Raw genomic sequence first — 19,559 nt, forward strand, 5'->3', positions numbered from 1 at the left:
AGCAATTCTTCCTACTGACCAACTGGGCTCGGAAAGGAATGATTCCCTTTAAAAGGGAGAAACCTCCAGAAGAAGTTTCCAGGTGTGAACGGCCATCTGCCATAACAAACTTGGAGTGAAGCAAACACACAAAAGTCACAGAAACTCTGAGCTGAGAGGACTTTCTAAGGAAAACAGCAGACTTTATGGCAGCATAAAGTCTGGGCATGCAGCCTTATTTCGAGAGAAAATGCTAAGCGGTGAAGCTCTGAGCCACTTGTTCCAACTGTGCAATGAAAAACTGAGTAAATATAGTTAGTTGCAGCAGTAGCTCCTTCATTTTTTAATATTAATATCCTTTTTTATTCTAGTTATACTTTTAAAATGTCAGTTACTCTCTCATAGCCATTTCCTTATATGATAAAATGTTCTAATTTTTAGATCCATTAAAAATGGAAGAGCTATAGTATTTTACAATTATAGACACTAAATTTTGCAGGGGCTAAAAAAATAAAGCAAAAGGCTAATCAGCATACTTCTGGTATAAAGGTACTTGAAAATATGTATTTACAGATCATTTCTTTAAAGATAATCCATTGTAAATAAAAAATGTAAACTAATAAACTAAATTTCCATATGCACAACATGCCTAAATAAAACTCCATACATTTTGTGCCTCACACCTTTTTGTTTCGTTATTTACAGCATTACTTGTCATCTTCTTGATTTATATAATTTTGTATCGTCTTAACAAAAAAAAAAAAAAAGGGAAATAGTATTGTCATGATTCAATTTAGGAAAGACCCAAATGCAGGGTGGTGAAGTGATCAAGCTTTAATAAGAGCTAAAACGAACAGAACTCACAACGTGAGCACAAATAACAGGCAGTGCAACAGAGAACATGAAATCAAGAGCAAAAACCTGAGCCAAACCTGTGAGCCTATATGCTGCGGGGAGGCGTGTTAATGACACGGACCAAAGGTGAATCAGGGGGTCTGTGAAGCAGCTGAGAAGGAGGGGCAAGCAGGGACGCTGAATAATTAACAGAGAATAAGATCAAAACCCTAACACCTCAGGATTGTGACAGTAGTGTTAAAAGGTGAAAAAACACGAATATATTTTCGATTTGGTATATTTATGTATATGTATTACTTTGTATTCCTTACTGTTAGTTTTGCTTTTTTTTAATAAATGTTTTGTTTTAGAATATTATCGGCAACTTAAAATCCTGGTAAAATCCGTGGTAAAAACACTTAAGTAATAGCTGCCAATATATTTGAGCAGCCTTTTTGCAATGTATTCTTGTATTCTGGTTACACTGATTGAAATGGCTTGATTTGCTCCTTGTTGATATCTGTGACCACTCTCTCTGCTTTTAGAAATTTGCGTCTGTGGTCATATCTGGTATAGACTGGGATGGACATCAATGGCGTGACAGAATCTGTGACCGTCTATATAAACGTCTGTGTGGACATCAGAATCCTCACAAAAACAATGAGTTGCTTCCTCAATAACAACCTCTGGATTAGCCGGGACCCGAAGGAGAAAAATCAAACTTTATTTCTTTTTTTTTGTACCAGCAGCTGCTGTATTGGATATTGAGGTCAGGAAATCTCTGACTTTCCTATACGGGATTCTGAATTAAGGCTGATTTCCAGCCACTTGACTATAATCTTAAGCATTCAGATGCAAATGTTTATTGATGTCTATTGTCACATTTTGAAAAGAAAAAATCAACTGAACTAATTTCAGCTACAGAGCCAGTTCATTTATCCAACATTAAACTTAAAATGCTTCACATCCTCTATGGGTCTATGGATTTCTTTTGAGCTTTGGGTCTAATCATGCCTCGGTCCTCCATTCACCATCTGTTTTTTGGCTGCTGTTCTCTCCAGTTCTGATAGAGAACTGCCCAAGGCTACGTTCTTCTGCTGACGTGTTTCTTCATTGCAGTCATTTTGTTCAAGTAGCAGCCAAGAATCAGTTCCAAGGATGAAGTAGTTCTGGCACTAACATATAAACACGGACCTTTCAGTAGACGCCTCACAAAGTCATATCTTTATGGTTCTTGTCCAAGATGGACTCTGATTCACCAAGCATGAGTCTTCAGTTTTGGACCTTATTTTATGAAACAAAAGGAAAGTAGCCTATTAGTAAATTATGAAACAGGGAAAACAACTGTCACATTTGATTAAACATTCTAATATATCTTTTTGATTTCTAACAATTGCTTAAAAATCCAAAGTAGGGGTTTATCTGAAAAATTGTGCAATTGAAAACCATATATTGTGAATTCAAAGCTTACAGTTTTTAGCAGCAGTCAACTCAAAACCCACATTTTTCAAAACAGTTAACGCAGAGGCCTAAACAGTGGCAACAATGGTCAAAATTACACATTTTGTTTGCAAAAGGCTCCAACTCCGCCAAAACATATAAAACATGGACCAAAAGCTAATTTTGCCCTCAAACAACACAACCTGCACACAAATGTTTGAGCCCTTCCAATCATTCATTACACAAGGGGCAACAAAATACAAAATACCACACTCAATGTGAATCAGTGCAGCATTGCTGGTTATTGTAGACTGTATGCAGCTTACATGTCAGTGTCATTTGTACTCAACTTTGCCTTCTTACAAAAAATGGATCCAGAATCAGACATGCTGTGATCCAAATTTTATTGCTTATTCATTCTTTTTTTCAGATTGTGGCTACAAATGAAATATTCCAACAGAAGATACTAGAGCTGTCTGTCTCTTCTAGTCTCTTCTCTCTTGATGAATAGGCCACATGGCCTCATCTTCATCACACTCAATATTTTCCCTTGTGATGCAACTAGGGAAAAATCTTCTTGCATGCCTGATCCATCCTTGGCATGCCTCTGCATCTATATGGGCAGCAGCAGTCATTGCATTGAGCAAGGGCATCTGCTCATAGGGGCAGTGATCATATACTTTCCATCTCCATGCACTGAAGAATTCTTCTATAGGAATAGATAGAGATGTATATACTGTATAGCAGCAATACCTGCTCTCCCATCATAAAACTCTTACCATGGATGCAACCGTGTTTCTATTGAGAAAAGTTTGGACTCTTTGTCCAGCCCCTCTAAGTGAAAGGCCATGATTTACCACATGATCAATCATAGTTGCCTGAATTACTGTAATCTGTAACTTGAGCCCTTCCAGCTACAATGCCACCTCACACATGGATTCCTCTTCCTCATAATCATCTTCCCCTGACCCATCTACCTCTTACTCTGACTCTCATCTGCCTTACGTTGACCATTCATGCTTGCAAAGAACAATACACAACATGGCACCTTTTACGTAAAGCCTGCAAACTGACTGCAAATTGAAAAATTGTGTAAAGAAGTGTCAATCAGGTGCTTCAGTGATTTCATTCCAACCAAGAAGTTTCTAAGGGCTTGGAACATAAAGTTTCTGTTTTGCTACCACAGCTAAAGCAATGGAGTTTGGACTGCATGAATGACATCTGCGTTAACTGTTTTGCAAAAGGGCGGGGAAAATGTGTCAAACCAATGAGAATGGGTTAACTAATTTGCAAGAGGTGTCTTTTGCTCTGCTGAGGTGGTGATGATGAAAACAGGTCAAAGCAATCAACAAAAACTGTAATAGGTTAACAAACTCACTTCTTATGCTCTCAGTCTGCACTTGCCCGGTTCTATCAAGAGTGCTGGGGAAGGAACCAAGGAGAACTGGTGCATGTGGTGGGGAGCAAAGACTGGTCCGATCCACTGTTCGTTGCCACAAAACAAAGGGAATTAGGCCCCAAAGAAAGGAAAATGGTGCTGTTGTTTGATGAATTATGTTTTGTTTTACATGACATACACATACATGTACATTCCGTGTACATCATTTTGCTGGTCAGCAAATGGCAGCAATATGCACAATAGGAAGACAGAACGCTGGCTTCGGAAAAGCTTGGGTCTTGTCATCTATGCTGATGTTACTTTGACTTGAATCATTTACACAAACATTGTTGCAGAACTTGTTCACCCCCTACATTGCAAATGTATTCCCTGATGGCTGTGGCCTGTCTCATCAGAACAATCCATCTTAAAATGAGCACAACAATGAGTTTGAAGTGTTGACTTTGCCTCTGAATTTTCCCAGATCTCAATTCAGTCCAGCATTTAAGCAACGTACAAGAGAAACCCATTAAATGCAAGAAGGCCCCTTCTTAAAGCATGGACTTGAAAATCTGCAGCCAGGATGTGCTGTGGTGGTGCAGTGGTTAGCGTGCACAACCCATACGCAGAGGCCTCAGTCCTCAATCTGACCGACCTGGGTTCAAACCTGACCTGTGGTCCTTTGCTGCATGTCTCTCTCATACCCTGTTTCCTGTCAGCCCACTGTACAAAAAACGTGCCATTAGTGCCAAAAAAAGAATGAAAAATCTGCTGCTACCAGAAAGCACTGAACACCTCCAGGAGTCAAGTGTAGTCTGTGCCTACACTATCAGGGCTGTTTTGGAAGCAAAATGGGGACCAACACATTATTAGTCAGGTGCTTTATCTATGTATTTGCCAATTTATTTATGTATATATATATATATATGTGTGTGTGTGTGTGTGTGTGTGTGTGTGTGTGTGTGTAAAAGAAAACATTCAAAGAGCATGTCATCAAAGAGCTTTTTGTGTCTTTATTGGGAATTTGTAGCTGGAAGGAGGAGTAACACACCCAGAGTTAAACAGCAGAGTTTGGATTGTCAAAGCTGCAGCATCTCATATCAATTCTGATCGGTGTATAAACCCAGGTCAGGAATGACCGTGTGTTTCTATATTCATTACGAACTGAGGTCTGTAATCAGCACAAATACTGCATGGCCTTCATGAACCATGTGGTGAGTTCAGGGCAAACAGAAAGATAGGACTGAGATGCTTCAGAAAACAGGAGAAAATCTGTCACTCAGTTACATCTGCAGAAAAAGAAAAGATTTTGCAAATGAGTCGTATTATTAGCAGACTGGAAAGAAACGAAAGAATATAAAGTCTTACTAATAGTCACAGTTTGTCTCATTCAACTTAAACGCACATAGGCCTTCACTAAGGCACTGTCCATTCGTCTCATTGTGCTAACAGCACTGAAAAAAATACATTGCACATGGATCTCTGTGAGGAAAATAGAAAATCATTAAGGTAAAAGACAGACTTAATCATTGCATATTGTTGTGCTGGTTAAAGTGGGGTTAAAAAGTCCTTAGCGTTGAAGGCACCCTTGAAAGTTGGAGGGTTTGGTGTTGTTTAGAATTTGCAAACAGAATACATTTAACCAGAAAAATAAAACATAAAATTAAAATAAGGCTTCAATAGAAACTTTTAGCTTATTCACACATTAAAACATAACTTAATCTTTTAATGGTAACAAAATAAAACAAATTTAACACCACCCTAATTCTTAAGTAATCCTTCATAAACTCTTATGGTGGTTGGAATCCTTCAGCCAACGTTGGACAACTTAGCACAGTTTTTTCCTGAAGGTCTTCAAAGAAGTCCCTGCGACATCAACCCTTTAACACCTGTAGTGGTCCAGCCCTGGCAATTAAACCACCAACTGACTAAACAGTAACACAGTCATGTTATACATGTTTAAGTGCACCGGATGTGCAGAACTGTAAAAGTACCTTTCAAAGTGCATCTGGTTTAACCAAAAAAAAAAAAAAAAAAAAAAAAATCTAAACGTTAACGTAATCACTCAGTCACAAAATAAAATCACTGTTTTAATAAATGGTCAGATACAGTGATCTGAACAGGAGTTAGACAAAAATGACCACAGACATTAAGGTCCAGTTGGCACACAGATCGCTACAACCAGCCAGCTTTATCAGCCGCTGATGGAAAGTAGCCGGTGGCAAAATGGAAATTACAGTACTGCTTGTGTCATGCTTGCTTGGCACTTGTTTGGTGTCATTGACTGTTTCTCTCCAAAGAGCAAAATATGGATCTGTGACAGGAAAAAAAGAGGAAAAATGTGGCAAAGACAAATCTCTGTTGGTAACCCTCTGGGTTTCGTCAGCTACACTGAGCTTATCTGTTGAGTCGTTTAAAAACAGTCACTGAGCAGATGCCAGTGACTAAAATAGACTTCAATGTAGTGCTAAAAGTATTCAAAGTTGTTTGCATTTCTGCAGTTTCTGCAGGACATTTGCACTGATCGCTCTTTATCATAAACAGTTGTCAGCGTGTTCCTGTTTTGGCTTAAGCCCTAAAAAAATCCTTGTCAGTGCTTGTCAGTGTAAAAAAAACAACTCAACAAACTAGAATTATATTCTATCTTCAAATAGGAAACAGGAGCAAAATAATAATAAAAAAACACTCTGATACATTTTGGATGCAAAACCTTGCCTCAGTCCCAGACAATCATTTCCATTTTTAGACACTAGGAGGCAGCACCTGCTCTTCCTGAACTTCTTTGGATGTAATTCCTGAACAGCCCAGCAACACTATGATGCTGATTTAGTTTTCTTAATTCTGCATGACAATATCCTAGTTTAGCATTATGAGAAAATAGAAAAAAAAAACATATTCAAAGTCATACCTGTCTGATGAACACATCAGACAGCACTGCAAGCAAAAACAAGTTTTGGTGTGACAATATAGTGACAGTAAGGTAGTCAATCCAAACATTTGCTACATTTAGTTTTCCACATAGATTCCAAATACTAGTCTGACATTTCAGTAACTTTACCCAGATGTGTTCTGTTTGAACAGACCCTTCATTTAGTGTATAAATGAAGATAAGAAACACCCCAACATCCTGAAAAAGATCCACCAGAATAGCACTGTCCCCCTAATCTGCATGGCAAGAGGTCTGGAAGGTCCTTTTTACCGTAAATCATCACTGTCTCAGTTTAATGACAAAGATATCTCTGTCCTAACTTGTAATAGACCTTTGAGAGACTCAAGACGTTTTTTTTTTTTTTGCTTTTTGTCTTCATTGAATGAAAACAAAGAACACAACAGACAGGTAGGAAAGTTGCTTTGTGTCCTTCATGGAACGGTGTTCAAACCTGTCCGTCTTTTTTCAGTGCAAGTGACCATTGTGTAAAGCTGCAGACCCTCCTCATCCACCCGACACTCGTCTGCCTTCCAGAACATCCGGCTTGAGTCTTACTGTCACCCTGTTTGAGGAGAGCCACGGAAGGATGGCATCCGTTTGAGGTGAGGGAAGAACGGTGACAGAGACCAAGGCACTGACATCAATCTGAGTGAAACAAAGAGGGTGTGAGGGGAAACACCTGTGGCTGCTGCTATGTGCCGAGTCTGAAACGTGGGACCTCAGAGAGGCCTTCTTGGTCTGTTTCTCTATCTTCAGCCATATCTTTCTCAGAGTCCAAAGAAAATGTCCTGCCGGAGTCACCGGTGAGGATTTTGTTGAGCCGTCGAGTTGTGACAGATCCTGAATCAACTGCACCGCCGGGTTTGGTTTTGCTCCTGCAGCCCTTCTCTTCCTCAAGTGTGCTCTCTGTGTCAGACTCGCTTTCTTCCTCTAAGGTCAGCACGAACTGGAACTTCTCAGCAGTATTGGAGCCTGGGCCTCCGCCGGGTGCTGAAGCTTCCTCCAGAGAGCCCCTCTCTTCCTGCCCATCTGGGCTGGGTGAGGGGCTTCGTGGGATCATGCTCTGGTACCACTCTCTGTTGTCCTCCAGCGTGTCTAAGATCTCCTGAGCATCAGGATGCACCAGGTCAGCCCACGTCTCCCAGAGCGGATGAACAATGTAGTCGATGAATCCCACCTGAAACAGAACGTCCAAACCCCTGTCAGTGTTTTCTGCACAGCTGAGGGTCCTGACATGCTTTTCTTCACAAGTATCTCCTCATACCTGGTTCTTCTCTATGGAGGCGTTGTGCTTGTCACACATGGGGCTTATCTCCATTCCTTTATCTCGCTCCGTGTCGCCCTGAGTGAAAAACTCCACCATGATGCGATCAGTCCACTTACGGTACAGCTCAAGTGGTTTGGTTGGATTGCTTAGGTCAGCACAGTGGACCATGTTCTGAAGAACCTGCATTAAGAAGTTAGCAGATGATTGAATTCCTACAGCACCTTACAGAAGGGTTCAAAACTTTCACATTTTGTGACTTTACAACCACTAACTTCCAGAGATTTTGTTTGGATTTTCTGGGACAGAAGCATCAATCAGTGTGTAATTTTAAAGTGTAAAGAAAATGATACATGATATTTCTGTTATACATCATGTATGCCTTAGTGTCAGTCTATTACACTAAATCCTAAGTGAATACATGGAATTTACAGAGTGACAAAATGTGAAAACTAGCTGCATGAATTCATTGGAAGGACCAGCGAATTCACACATGATCAGAAAGCATTTCTCACCTGTATGCGATCCGAATAGTTGTCCAGGAGAAGGACACCCAGACTGGTTACTTTCTTTGTCTCCACCATGGTTTTCAGGTCTGCTAATAGGTTCATGTGTTTAGACATGTCAGTGGCCAGCACCTGCAAGAGCATCAGTCAGATTAGATTACAGCTGATGGGTGAAGCTCACTAGAAAAGCAGCCGTTAAACTGGGCAGGGCTGAGTTTCTGGTCTTACCATGTCAATGACCATTTTGCGCAGAGACTGTCTCTGCTTTTTGCTCAGGTTCTGAAAGATGTCACAGTTATCCTCCTGCAGAAGCTTAAAACCCACAGCCAGGTGATGGTTCTCCAGCACGGACACGTCATTGTACATCAAGGCCAGCTCTGAGTCTAAAGGAGACAACAAAGTTAACCAAATTGCTGTGAAACATACCACATTCTACACCTTGTCCATTTACTGAACCAAATCAAAAGAGAAACCATGTAAACGCACTGGTGTTGATGAGAAACTGATTGGAAACCCCGGGGTGATCTACATCATGGATGGAGCTTGCAAACAGCGCAGCCAGGATCTCCAGATCAGTAAATACGGCCTTTGAAACCCAAAAGAGGACAATCAACATGTGTTAGTGATGAATGAAACGAGGTATTGACAGATCCTACAGTTCAGGGTTGCTGAATATAAAAAGTTTATGAAAAGCTGCGGCCACCTCCAGAGCAGGGGTGGACAACAGCACATGTGTGGACTGCACCACATCTGCAGCATGGATGTTGTTATGGTAAGCCACATCCGAGTGGTAATGATCCTCCAGTGTCATCATGAAGTTGATAAAATGCTCCACAGGAATCTTGAAGGTTTTAAGCAAATCACGTTCCTAAAGAAGCAAAACAAAGTAGACTTAGTGGAGATAAAGATACCAGTTATTTGTTAAAACTTGAAAAGATGTTTCATTCATTCAGTTCACCACGCCATGATTAGTCTTTGCTCTAATTTTCCTGCTAACAGGGTACCTGAAAGATTGTGTACATTGCGACTGTCAGCGGGCGATTCCCAGAGTACTCTGCAACCTTGAAGATGTTGATACCCCACCTGTCAATGTCTTCAAGCTCCTGCCAGGGCATAGACATGAGTTGTGATAAATAACATGCAATATTTGAGGTTCAGTGCAGCCTCCCTTCGTTTATAACAAATAAGTGATGGACTTGTCCTTTTTACCTTTGCGAGGAGCTCTTCCTGGCTGGAGTTGACCCCAAAGCGAGGGATGGTGGAGGGGGCGAGGCTGTGGGTGACCTTCTTGACGCCACTAATCTGGGACATGGGACGCTTCTTTTTGTCTTTCTCCTTGGTAGGAGGAGACATGATGTCCATGTCATGTGGTTTCTCTGTTAGAATAGGTTGGACAAACACTTAACCCTGTGATTTCTCCGTAATCACCTCGAAGATATACAGATAGTCACAGTGCCTTACAAAAGGATTCATACGTCTTAAACCTTTTCATGTTTTGTCACATTACTACCACAAACTGTATTTCATTGGGATTTTGTGTGACAGAACAACACAACTGAACACATAACTGTAAAGAGGTATGAAAAGGATGCACAGTTTGGTGCAGCATATGAAGCCAGTCCTTTTTACTCGGATACCCCTTAAATGAAATCTAGTGAAACCAATTACCTTCAAAAGTCACTTAGTTTAATCACAGCATGGATCCAGCTGTTCTCTTTCTGGCCTCAGGGGTTTGTTAGAGAACATTTGGACAGGTTAGGCAGAACGTGGTGGAGACGTTTAAAGCAGCGTTAGGTTCTAAAACGATGACCCAAGCTGTGGACATCCCTAAACTCTGATCAGTCCATCATCTGAACATGGAAAAAGGATGACAGAGCTGTAAACCGACCAGTAGATGGGCGTCCACCTTGACGGAGAGGCCAGTCAAGGAATCAAAAAAGCAGCCAATGATTACTCTGAAGGATGTGCAGAGAGCCACAGCTCAGGTGGGAGACTCAAAGCCACCCACTCCACATATCTGGGCTTTATAGAGGAGTGAAAAAGAAGTAAACAGTTGCTTAAAGAAACTCATAAGAAGTTCTGTTTGTAGTTTGATGACAAAGTGCTTTGGTCAGATGAAACCAAAACTGAGCTTTTTGGCCTACGAGCAAAAAAGCAGTACACTGTGTAACAATGCACTTTAACACATGGTGGTGGCAGCATCATGCCATGGGGAGACTTTTCTTCAACTAGGACAGGGGTGGGGTGTCCAACAGGACAACAACCCTAAACATACAGTCAGAGCTGCACTGGATTAGAATGACCCCTGTCAGAGTTCAGGCCTAAATCCAGCCCAGAATCTGCTGCTTGAACATGGTTTACAGGTGTCCTCCTGCCACCATCACTCAGTCTGATCTATTTTGCAAAGAGGAATGAGCAAGAGGTTTCAATCCATCTCTGGTTCTACAAAGTATTAACTCAAAGGGGCTGACTACAAATGCACACCATAGTTTTGAAAACCATCCAGAATTTTATCCCAGTTTGCAACCAGCTACGGTCTATATTGTTGTATTGCATAAAATCTCAATAGAATATAATGAAGTTTGTGGTTGTAAGGTGGCAAAATGTGGAAAGGTTCAAGACGTAAGAAGACATTTGCAATGCTCTGTACACACATATCTACTTGGAGCGCCGTAAAAAGAGGAACCATTTACCGAGAAAGGTACTGGAGATGAACTCAGACACCTGGTTCCCCGAGCGGCTGGTCTCTGACAGCTGGCTGAGCTCTCGGTTCAGCATTCTCTTGAACTGAGGACAAATAAAACAAACATGCAAGAGCCTAGTCAAACAGAACAAAACAACTTGGTTCGATTGGACCTTTTAAGCAACAGATCAAAACAAAGAAAATCACTCCTAAGGCATGTAAACACAACCTATTTAATCAGCGCGGGATAAATATAATCACTTATGCTTAGCTGAGACATGTGAGGAGAAAATCCACTCTCATGTTTCATTCACCAGGTGCTTGTGTCTTCTAATTCTCTTGACAGGTAACACTAAACCCTGATGCCGTCTCACCCCTTCAACCAAGTTCACCGCCTGCCTCTTCTCACCTGAGCGAACATCCACAGCGCGCAGATAAGACAAGTCGCTTCTGGCATTTCAGCGCAAAGTTACGCTTGGGAGTCAAAATAAAAAAAAGGAATGAAATGAAAGAAAAGAGTTTCTCCTGATTAGCAGAGCATCCTGCTTAAATCCAGTTCAAAGAGAGAGTCCAACAGTTGGTGTTTGAGCTTTGAGCAGCTGTGCAGATCAGGTGTAAAAGCGGTTCACGGCACAACAAAAGGATGGAGCTGCAGCTGAGGGAATGCAGAGGGATGCGAGGCAGAAAGACCGCTGCACCACGCTCCCCCTGACCCTTCCTCATTCACACTGTTGCTGCTTGCTCACTATAGTGTGTAAACAGAGGCAAGAGCTACTCTAGTGTCCGCCTCCTTCAAAAAAAAAAAAAAAAAAATTCTAAGAATAGCAGCCAATCGGGCAGCAGCTCCAGCAACGGTTAGGGAATCAATGGTCCGCCATTGGAGCGGAGATGAACCGAGTAGGCAGGGCAGACAGAAGCAGGGATTTTCAGATGCACCATGTGCAGCAGGTTTAGAGAAGATAACAGGGAAAACACTGAATGAATGTGGAGGGAAGCTTTACTGATACGGCGCCAAGATAAAAATAGGACACCATGGACCACAGAAATATGGTTACTCATACGGTTAATCATTCAGTCAGATCTCTACGCAGCACATTTTTGAAATCAAAACTATTGCTTTAATTCTTTTCAGGTTGAAAGCAAGAAAAAGTGTATGACATCCTGAAAGACACGTGTGGTGTTTACAGGAAATCCCATATAAGATGTACCATCTTTCCTTCACTCTGTGTTTCTGGCTTTGTTCCACAGTGTCAGAGTGAAAATATCAATCATTACTGACTGCTTTATATGTGGGGGACAAAGGTTAAAGGAGACGTTGGAGGTTTCCTGCAGCTGCTGAGGCCATGGAAGATCTGAGAGCACGTATGAAAACAGGGGAAGTGTGCGGAGAGGCACGCTTTTATATGTGGCGACTGTGAGTGGTGTGTAGGCGGCGCGATCAGGGAGTCAGAGGAGAGCTGCAGTCTGAGAGGAGCATGGTGGATGAGAGGAATGCATGAGCTGACGTGATGCCATTTCATTTGCAGCTTCAGAGTTTTCTGCACCTGAGCCAAGACAAGGAGTGCCTCCATTAGCCTTCATCTGTCAACTCCTTAGCGGTAAACCTGATGGAGGAGATGGATTCAAGCATCTGCACCGAGAAGACCACGCTCTTGTAAAATAAATAGCAGTTCCAGTGACATTAGAGGAAAACAAACTGCGTGCTTATGTGGGGTTAACCATAATTATTGGCATCCCTGGTGAACGATGTGTAAAAGGCCTTAAACTAAACCATTTTTTAATGTCACTGTGATTACTGGCACAATATTAGTGTCCCAGGTGGCAATACTTCTACGACCCTCTTTTTGCTGGCAGGACAGCCCCTATCCTTCTTCTATAACATTTCCCAATGCAAACAGACACATCTGATGTATCTATTTTCCGCTCAGCTTCTGTCGGTCTGGGGACAGAAGGTTGATTTTGTGTCTTGATTTTTTGTGATTTAGTCTTGTCTGTCTTAAGCTCACAGCTCAACCTGAAGTTTCAGCATAGTTGACCAAACTCCACTAGTTTGTGTTTGTGATGGTAGGACAGAAAAGGCTTGTAACTGGCATAATCCCCAAACAACCAGTTGGTATGTAGATAGTATCCAACGGTTTCTATGGAAACCTGAAGATGGCACACATTTAGCTACTGGTTCCCTAATACCAGTTAGGGGACCAGTTCCAGTTCCACAGCCATTGCATCCATTTATTTTGATTTGAGTCTGAGACCACCGTGTTTAGAGAATGTGTGCCCCACATCTAGCCACAAGAAGAAAGTGGACCCAATTCCCTTTAATCATCTGACCAGTATCTATGATGTGTCACTCTGGCCCAGCTCAATATCTGGCTGTCCTGCCAAGCAGAGCTCTCCCGCCTGGCAGTGAGTTAACGTACCTTGTTGGAAGCCATCTCGCTCACAGAGTGTCGAGTTTTCAGCGTCTCTAGTTGTTCCAGACACCAGTCCAGCTCATCTAGAGTCTCTATGGCCAGCTGCTGGTGGGGCTCCTCTGTTCCAGATAAGAAGAGAAAGGTATTAATCCATGGAGTCAGCTTTTAGAAACTAGCCCAAAAATAGCTCAAATGTACTTTAAAAAGCCTGTAAACTTGCTCGTTGTTCTATATGTATGTACACAGATCTGAGATTGCATCAGTGTAAGATGAACAGTGCTTTGAAAACATATTCATACAGCTTTAACTTTTTCTTACTTTATCTATTTAAAGCCACAAACGTCTAATTATTAAGATATTACGTTTAAGACCAACACAAAGTAGTAGATCATTGTTAAGTTAAGGAAAAATTATAAATGGCTTTAATTTTTTTTTACAAATAAAAAACTAAGAGGAATGACATATCTGTATTCAGTCCCCTATATTCTGAAACCCCTAAATGAAACTGCGTGCACCATGTCACCTTCAGAGTTCAACTATTTAATAACTTCCGCTCTATGCAATTTATAGTGCAATACAAACTAAATTGTCTTGTTGAGGCCTCAGTGGTTGGTTAGCAGAGAGCTAAAGCTCATGTGGGGGAAAAGAAAGTGAAAGTTCATTCCCCTGATCCAGCTAAGAATCTGTGGCAATCCCTGTTCACAGATGATTTCCGACCAATCTGAGATTAAGCTGTTTTGAAATGAAGGTTAGGGTATGGTGATATGCAAGGCTGTTGGTGGCAAACATCAAAATACGATGAGTTGTACTGTGCTGACTCAGGTGGTTTAATATAAATGCTTACCACACTTCTCGGAATTGTTTGAAATTGTTGGGGGAAAAAATTCTGTCTCAAAATTATGAACCAACCTCTGTTGGTGTTAATGTTTGTAGTTTGACTTCTGTACTTGACACAGTGTGAAAAGTTTTATTGGGTATGTTTACCTTTGCAAAGCACTATAAACGTTCACGCTCTCTTACTGTAAAACCAATGGTCTGTACTGTATAATCTTATTCCCTGTTGAGTCATAATGACTTAGTGTGTTTCTTCCACACTGGACCTAATCCAGTGGACTAGGTGACATTCATTTATCGTTGAACACTATGGCGTGGTACCAGTAACCTACAATCACAGCTCCATGGCATTCAGAGCGATCTTAATTATTGAACATTGGCCCACTCTGACAGCAGCACAAACCTGCAAGACTGGTCTTACACATTGAGGGTGGGTTGCTTCCTGAAGATCGTGTCCTATAAAAATAACACAGGGGCTGCGGTCAGGTTATTTTCAGCATGATTATAAATGTTAGGTTTTATAGCAAAGTCACTGAAAAACAAGTTTAAAGGTTAAACACCTACTTGCTGGCTGCTCTGTCTTGCTGGCCAGTTATGACGGCAAAGTTACTTCGAACTGTCCTCAAACTGGCGAGGACCTAAAGACGGGAACAGAAACTTTATTAAACAGGACCTGTGTGGCTCTTATGATACAGATTTAACCTCTTTCCATCTTTATTTAATGTATTGTTTTACACAATCAAATGTGTCTCCTTATAAATCACTGAGTAGCCTTTGATGCTGTTGCTTTCATCCTTCCAGCTTGCATGCAGCGTAGCGGCATTCCTTTCCCCTACTGATGTTTTCATAGCATCACTGTCACTCCTCTGTGTTATGTCTGTCCTCCATCAGGAGCCAAAAACTGACTCAGCATGCAGAGAAGCCCTGCAGAGTATCACATGTCCAGGCCTGACTCTTGCAGAGGGCTTACAAGCTGACATGCAAATCTGAAACAGCACTACCCCTGCAGTATTCGATTCACCTCTTCTATCAGAGAGTAAACTGAGCACAAGTGTGACGCACATCCCACGCAAGAGGCAGGCAATACCAGCGGGATGTCTGATCCTGTCGCAGAGCCAACCCAGAGCTGACGGGCTGTTCCACTGGAGCACGCACGCACACACGCACACACACACACAAACACACACAAACACACACCCCAATCTGGGTTTTCTGTAATTCTTTTATTTGAGTATCACTGTCAACAGCTTCCAAGTATGTGGCTTTAAAAAAATGGATTCTAAGACAAATCTAACATTACAAACAGCGACAAAACTTCGAAGCACAAAGTCTTCAGGGGACTCACCTGTGCAAAAGGTGTGACTATCATGTCTTCTGAGTGTCTGCAATCAGGAAAAGACCAGAAAAGAGCAGAATGTATGCAAACTGTACGTCGTTCCAGCATCTTAAGACTTTTTAATAAAGTAAAATACAGTGAACAACTGTGCCAATGAACAAAAATCCTTCTGTGTAGAGTATTCTGCTTTACAGAATACTTTACAATAAGCTTCTGTTTTAAAAACATCTGTTGAAAGGAACAAAAATAACATGCACTGCATTAGAGGCGGTTGGCGAGGGAACATATTGTGGTGAAAGACATATTTTAAAATGATAAATAACAACAGGTGGTATTAATATTTTTATTACATGCAAAAATAAAAAGAAGCAGAACCAAACTGTGTAACGGGGACCCCAGGTGAGGTGTTTGCAGTTTAGTGGTGATTGTAAGGACAGAGCTGGGACATTTCGGCTTAGAGGCAAAGCAGTGGAGGGATTTAGGAGACAAAGTGTGTTTTATTGTTTTATTCTGCTTGATCTTCTCACCGCGATGACAACCAGTTGACCTCCCAGTGCTTCAAGCTTTCTTCCCTTCAAAAAGAGATATGCAAGAGTGCATAAGGAGACCTGGGACTACTCACTGGATGAATGTGAAGGTACTTAGACATTATGAACCTGGGGCTTGTTTCAGGTTGATTTAATAGAGACTAAACATATACCCAGAACCATCACCTTTATCTACTATTCAGTCTGTTTTGTACACATCCATCACTGTGTGCTTTGGCTCATGCACGAAACAGGACGGGTCCAAATCACAATGAACAATTAGTTCTGCAGAAAGGGTCTTGGGGGCTGACATCCATCTAGGTCTTGTACCGGTCTGGACTCAGGAAAAGGGCAGCTAACATCTCTGCAGACCTCACACATCCTGCACACACTGTTTGAACTTTTGTGTTCAGGTCGGCTCTGCAGCTCTTAGTGATTTACTTAGTTTGTCTCTAAATTTTAAGGAGTTCAAGAAAAATGCTGAGTTAGGGTAGGGTAGGGTAGTTCAAGAACATATGTACATTTTGTCTGCACAACAATCTGAACCAACACTGAAATATATTACATGGCCAGTTCTAAACAGGTCATCCAAGAAGAGAGTAAAGGTGCTAAAATTAGCCTGACATTAAAAAAACTCTGCTCCATATGAAAACAGCAGAAGCAAGATGTGTGTTTATCAAACACTGATGTACCTGTCACATCAACGGTATGCTGAGAAACAACTGATATAGATAAACTGTTTTAGGAGACAGTTTCTACAAATGAATGAGTTTCTCTCAGGAACTCTGTGTATTCAACCTTCATACTGCGATAGGATGCTACACGTGCAATAAGATAGGATAGTTCCTCATTATTAAATGTTTCACAGTAAGCTGTAAAAATCTAAAAATGTAGCCCATGTGAAGTCACTGAGCAGGGTCATGGGATTTAGGCCCTTCCAAATTCGTGATTAGCTCATGTGCAGTGATGTAAAACACAACATAACAGGACTCTAGTGCAGTAGAGACAACGTTCCCTGGAGTGACGAAACATGCTTCTCTGTCTGCTAAGCCAATGGATGAGTCCGGGATTGCCAGTTGCCAGGAGAACCGCAATCGCCTGACTACATTTTGTCAAGTGTAAAGTCACGTCCAGAGGGGATTATGGGGCAGTTGTTCAGGAGTTAATCCTTCCTCATAACAAAACATTGTGGACAATATAATTCTCCCAACTTTGTGGGATCTATTTGGGGATGGCCTGTGTACCATTGTGCAAAGCAAGGCCCATGAAGACATGGAAGGGCCAGTTTGGTGTGAAAGAACTTGACTGGCTTGCATGGAGTCCTGACCTCAATCTGATAGTGAACCTTTAGGATTAATTAGAGCAGACACTGAGAGCCAGGGCTTCTTTTTCAGCATCACAAATGCCCTTCTGGAGGCATGGTCAGAATTTCCTATAAACACACTCCTAAACCTGGTGGAAAGCATTCTCAGAAGAGTTGAAGGTCATAATGTTGCAAAAGGTGAACCAGTAAAATATTAATCCCTTTGTGTTAAAAATGGAACGCCAATAAAGTTCATATTTGTGTAAAGACAGAGAATCAAACACAGTGTATCTGTCACCATGAGGGAAAATGGAGAATGCAGCATCATAAATGCCATAGCTGAGCAAATGTAATAGTTATACTGTAATAACGTCTTGAATATATTGTGTTATGTCACTACACAAACATGACATTGATTTTATGAACTGTGTTGAAGTATTTGACTGGGACTCAGTATCCGCAAATGCTTATTCATAACAACAAGAGCAACGAAGCATTGAATGTTTGAGCAAGTGAGCAATGGTTGGAAATCCAAATATTACAATTTCAGAAAAGATTAAACTATGCTAAATAACTAAATAAATCAGCTGATAAATAACTAAAGACATCTAGTCTAGTCCAGTATAGTATAGTATAGTATAGTATAGATTAGATAACTAAGAACGTCTAGTCTAGTCCAGTATGACATAGTATAGTATATTTTAGTATAGTATAGTCTAGTATAGTATAGTCTAGATTAGATAACTAAGAACTTCTAGTCTAGTCCAGTATGACATAGTATAGTATATTTTAGTATAGTATAGTCTAGTATAGTATAGTATAATATAGTATAGTATAGTATAGTATAGTCTAGATTAGATAACTAAGAACGTCTAGTCTAGTCCAGTATGACATAGTATAGTATATTTTAGTATAGTATAGTATAGTATAGTATAGTATAGTATAGTATAGTATAGTATAGTCTAGATTAGATAACTAAGAATGTCTAGTCTAGTCCAGTATGACATAGTATAGTATAGTCTAGTATAGTATAGTATAGTATAGTATAGTGGGCAACAACCCTGCATGCAATTTATCTTGAAATCCCATTATTAGGGCATTGTGCAAAGGAACCTACGGGAAATCATGAAGATTTCAGATTTTTAGCTATAGAAATAACTTTCTTTATGATTTCTAATTTCTTCTGATGTTATCATTGAGACAATGGAGGGGAAGAAAGGGAGGTTCCTCAGGCACAACAAAACTAGTTCTGTAGATTTTCCTGTAAAAAAATGAAAGGGTCAAACGTGTCATCCAATGGAAGAGTGAAGGAAATGAACTTACAGATCACTGGCTGAGGATGGGTTCCTGGAGGGACCTTTGGGTGAAAGGTCAAAGTCAGAGTCAGAGCGGTACAGGAAGGATTCCCGCCTCTGACTGTGTGGATAGTTGGCCTGTAGGACCAGACCAGAACCGGAGCTGCCCTGGGCGTCCAGGGGGCTGCGTCCCACTGATAAGCCATTCTCCACATCAAAACTAAGAAGACACAACAGAACGGAGAATTAGAGAGTTGTACAGTTCAATGACTAGGACATTTCAGGAAACACCATGAGAAGAAAATGAAAGGAGCCAGATCCCACTCACAGACATGCATTGGAGAGTCAAATGATCATGTTTCAGTTTGTCTGATTTTCTCTGACAAGCATTCTGGGTAAGCTTGTGACTATTTCAGGTATCCAACAGGACCGACTGGAGAACATGAGGACCATACAGAATGTTGTTGGTCAGTCAGCAGGCACTGTGTTGTCCTCCTCATTAGACTAGATTTAGAATGTGACAGTAAAATCAAGCCGTGACCCCTGACCTGCTCACATCTCATAACTGCAATCTGTCCAAAGTGAACTTTATCTGACAGGAAAACCAAACCAAACGGGAGTGTATCATTTCTCTACAATGAAAGTATTCTTCTAGTAATTAAGGCAATGAAACAATATCACCCCCTTCTAAACATGTCACAAGATTCCCTCACATTAAAACATTCATGTTCTGAACAGAATAAAGTTTATAACTGAAGGAAGAATCATCATAGCAGGAACACTCTAAAAAAAGTGTCAGAAAACAAGATAAGATTGTGAAATATGTGCAGTCATCAGATA

The 19,559-nt window shown here is 41.0% G+C and overlaps 1 protein-coding gene across 10 annotated transcripts in view; it reads right to left on the reverse strand.

Moving 5' to 3' along the window:
* Nucleotides 1-4,621: 4,621 nt before the first annotated feature.
* Nucleotides 4,622-19,559, reverse strand: part of pde4ca (phosphodiesterase 4C, cAMP-specific a) — a 63,961-nt gene continuing 49,023 nt past the window's right edge. For 5 of the 10 annotated variants that reach the window (XM_036137852.1, XM_036137853.1, XM_036137858.1 and 2 more), the window contains 15 exons: nucleotides 18,748-18,939; nucleotides 16,122-16,166; nucleotides 15,604-15,640; nucleotides 14,823-14,896; nucleotides 14,662-14,714; nucleotides 13,431-13,543; nucleotides 11,024-11,117; nucleotides 9,540-9,706; nucleotides 9,335-9,433; nucleotides 9,034-9,198; nucleotides 8,817-8,916; nucleotides 8,559-8,713; nucleotides 8,340-8,462; nucleotides 7,825-8,007; nucleotides 4,622-7,737 (listed from right to left, as the gene is read on the reverse strand). In XM_036137852.1, coding sequence (XP_035993745.1) covers nucleotides 7,252-7,737; nucleotides 7,825-8,007; nucleotides 8,340-8,462; nucleotides 8,559-8,713; nucleotides 8,817-8,916; nucleotides 9,034-9,198; nucleotides 9,335-9,433; nucleotides 9,540-9,706; nucleotides 11,024-11,117; nucleotides 13,431-13,543; nucleotides 14,662-14,714; nucleotides 14,823-14,896; nucleotides 15,604-15,640; nucleotides 16,122-16,166; nucleotides 18,748-18,939 — 2,086 coding nt within the window. In that variant the 3' untranslated portion in view covers nucleotides 4,622-7,251. Of the gene's footprint in view, nucleotides 7,738-7,824; nucleotides 8,008-8,339; nucleotides 8,463-8,558; nucleotides 8,714-8,816; nucleotides 8,917-9,033; nucleotides 9,199-9,334; nucleotides 9,434-9,539; nucleotides 9,707-11,023; nucleotides 11,118-11,422; nucleotides 11,509-13,430; nucleotides 13,544-14,661; nucleotides 14,715-14,822; nucleotides 14,897-15,603; nucleotides 15,659-16,121; nucleotides 16,167-18,747; nucleotides 18,940-19,559 lie in introns of those variants that run through there. The other 5 variants (XM_036137855.1, XM_036137856.1, XM_036137854.1 and 2 more) reach the window with 4 other exon arrangements.

This window comes from Fundulus heteroclitus, chromosome 6 (assembly GCF_011125445.2).
Source record: "Fundulus heteroclitus isolate FHET01 chromosome 6, MU-UCD_Fhet_4.1, whole genome shotgun sequence".
Classification (NCBI taxonomy): Eukaryota; Metazoa; Chordata; class Actinopteri; order Cyprinodontiformes; family Fundulidae; genus Fundulus; species Fundulus heteroclitus.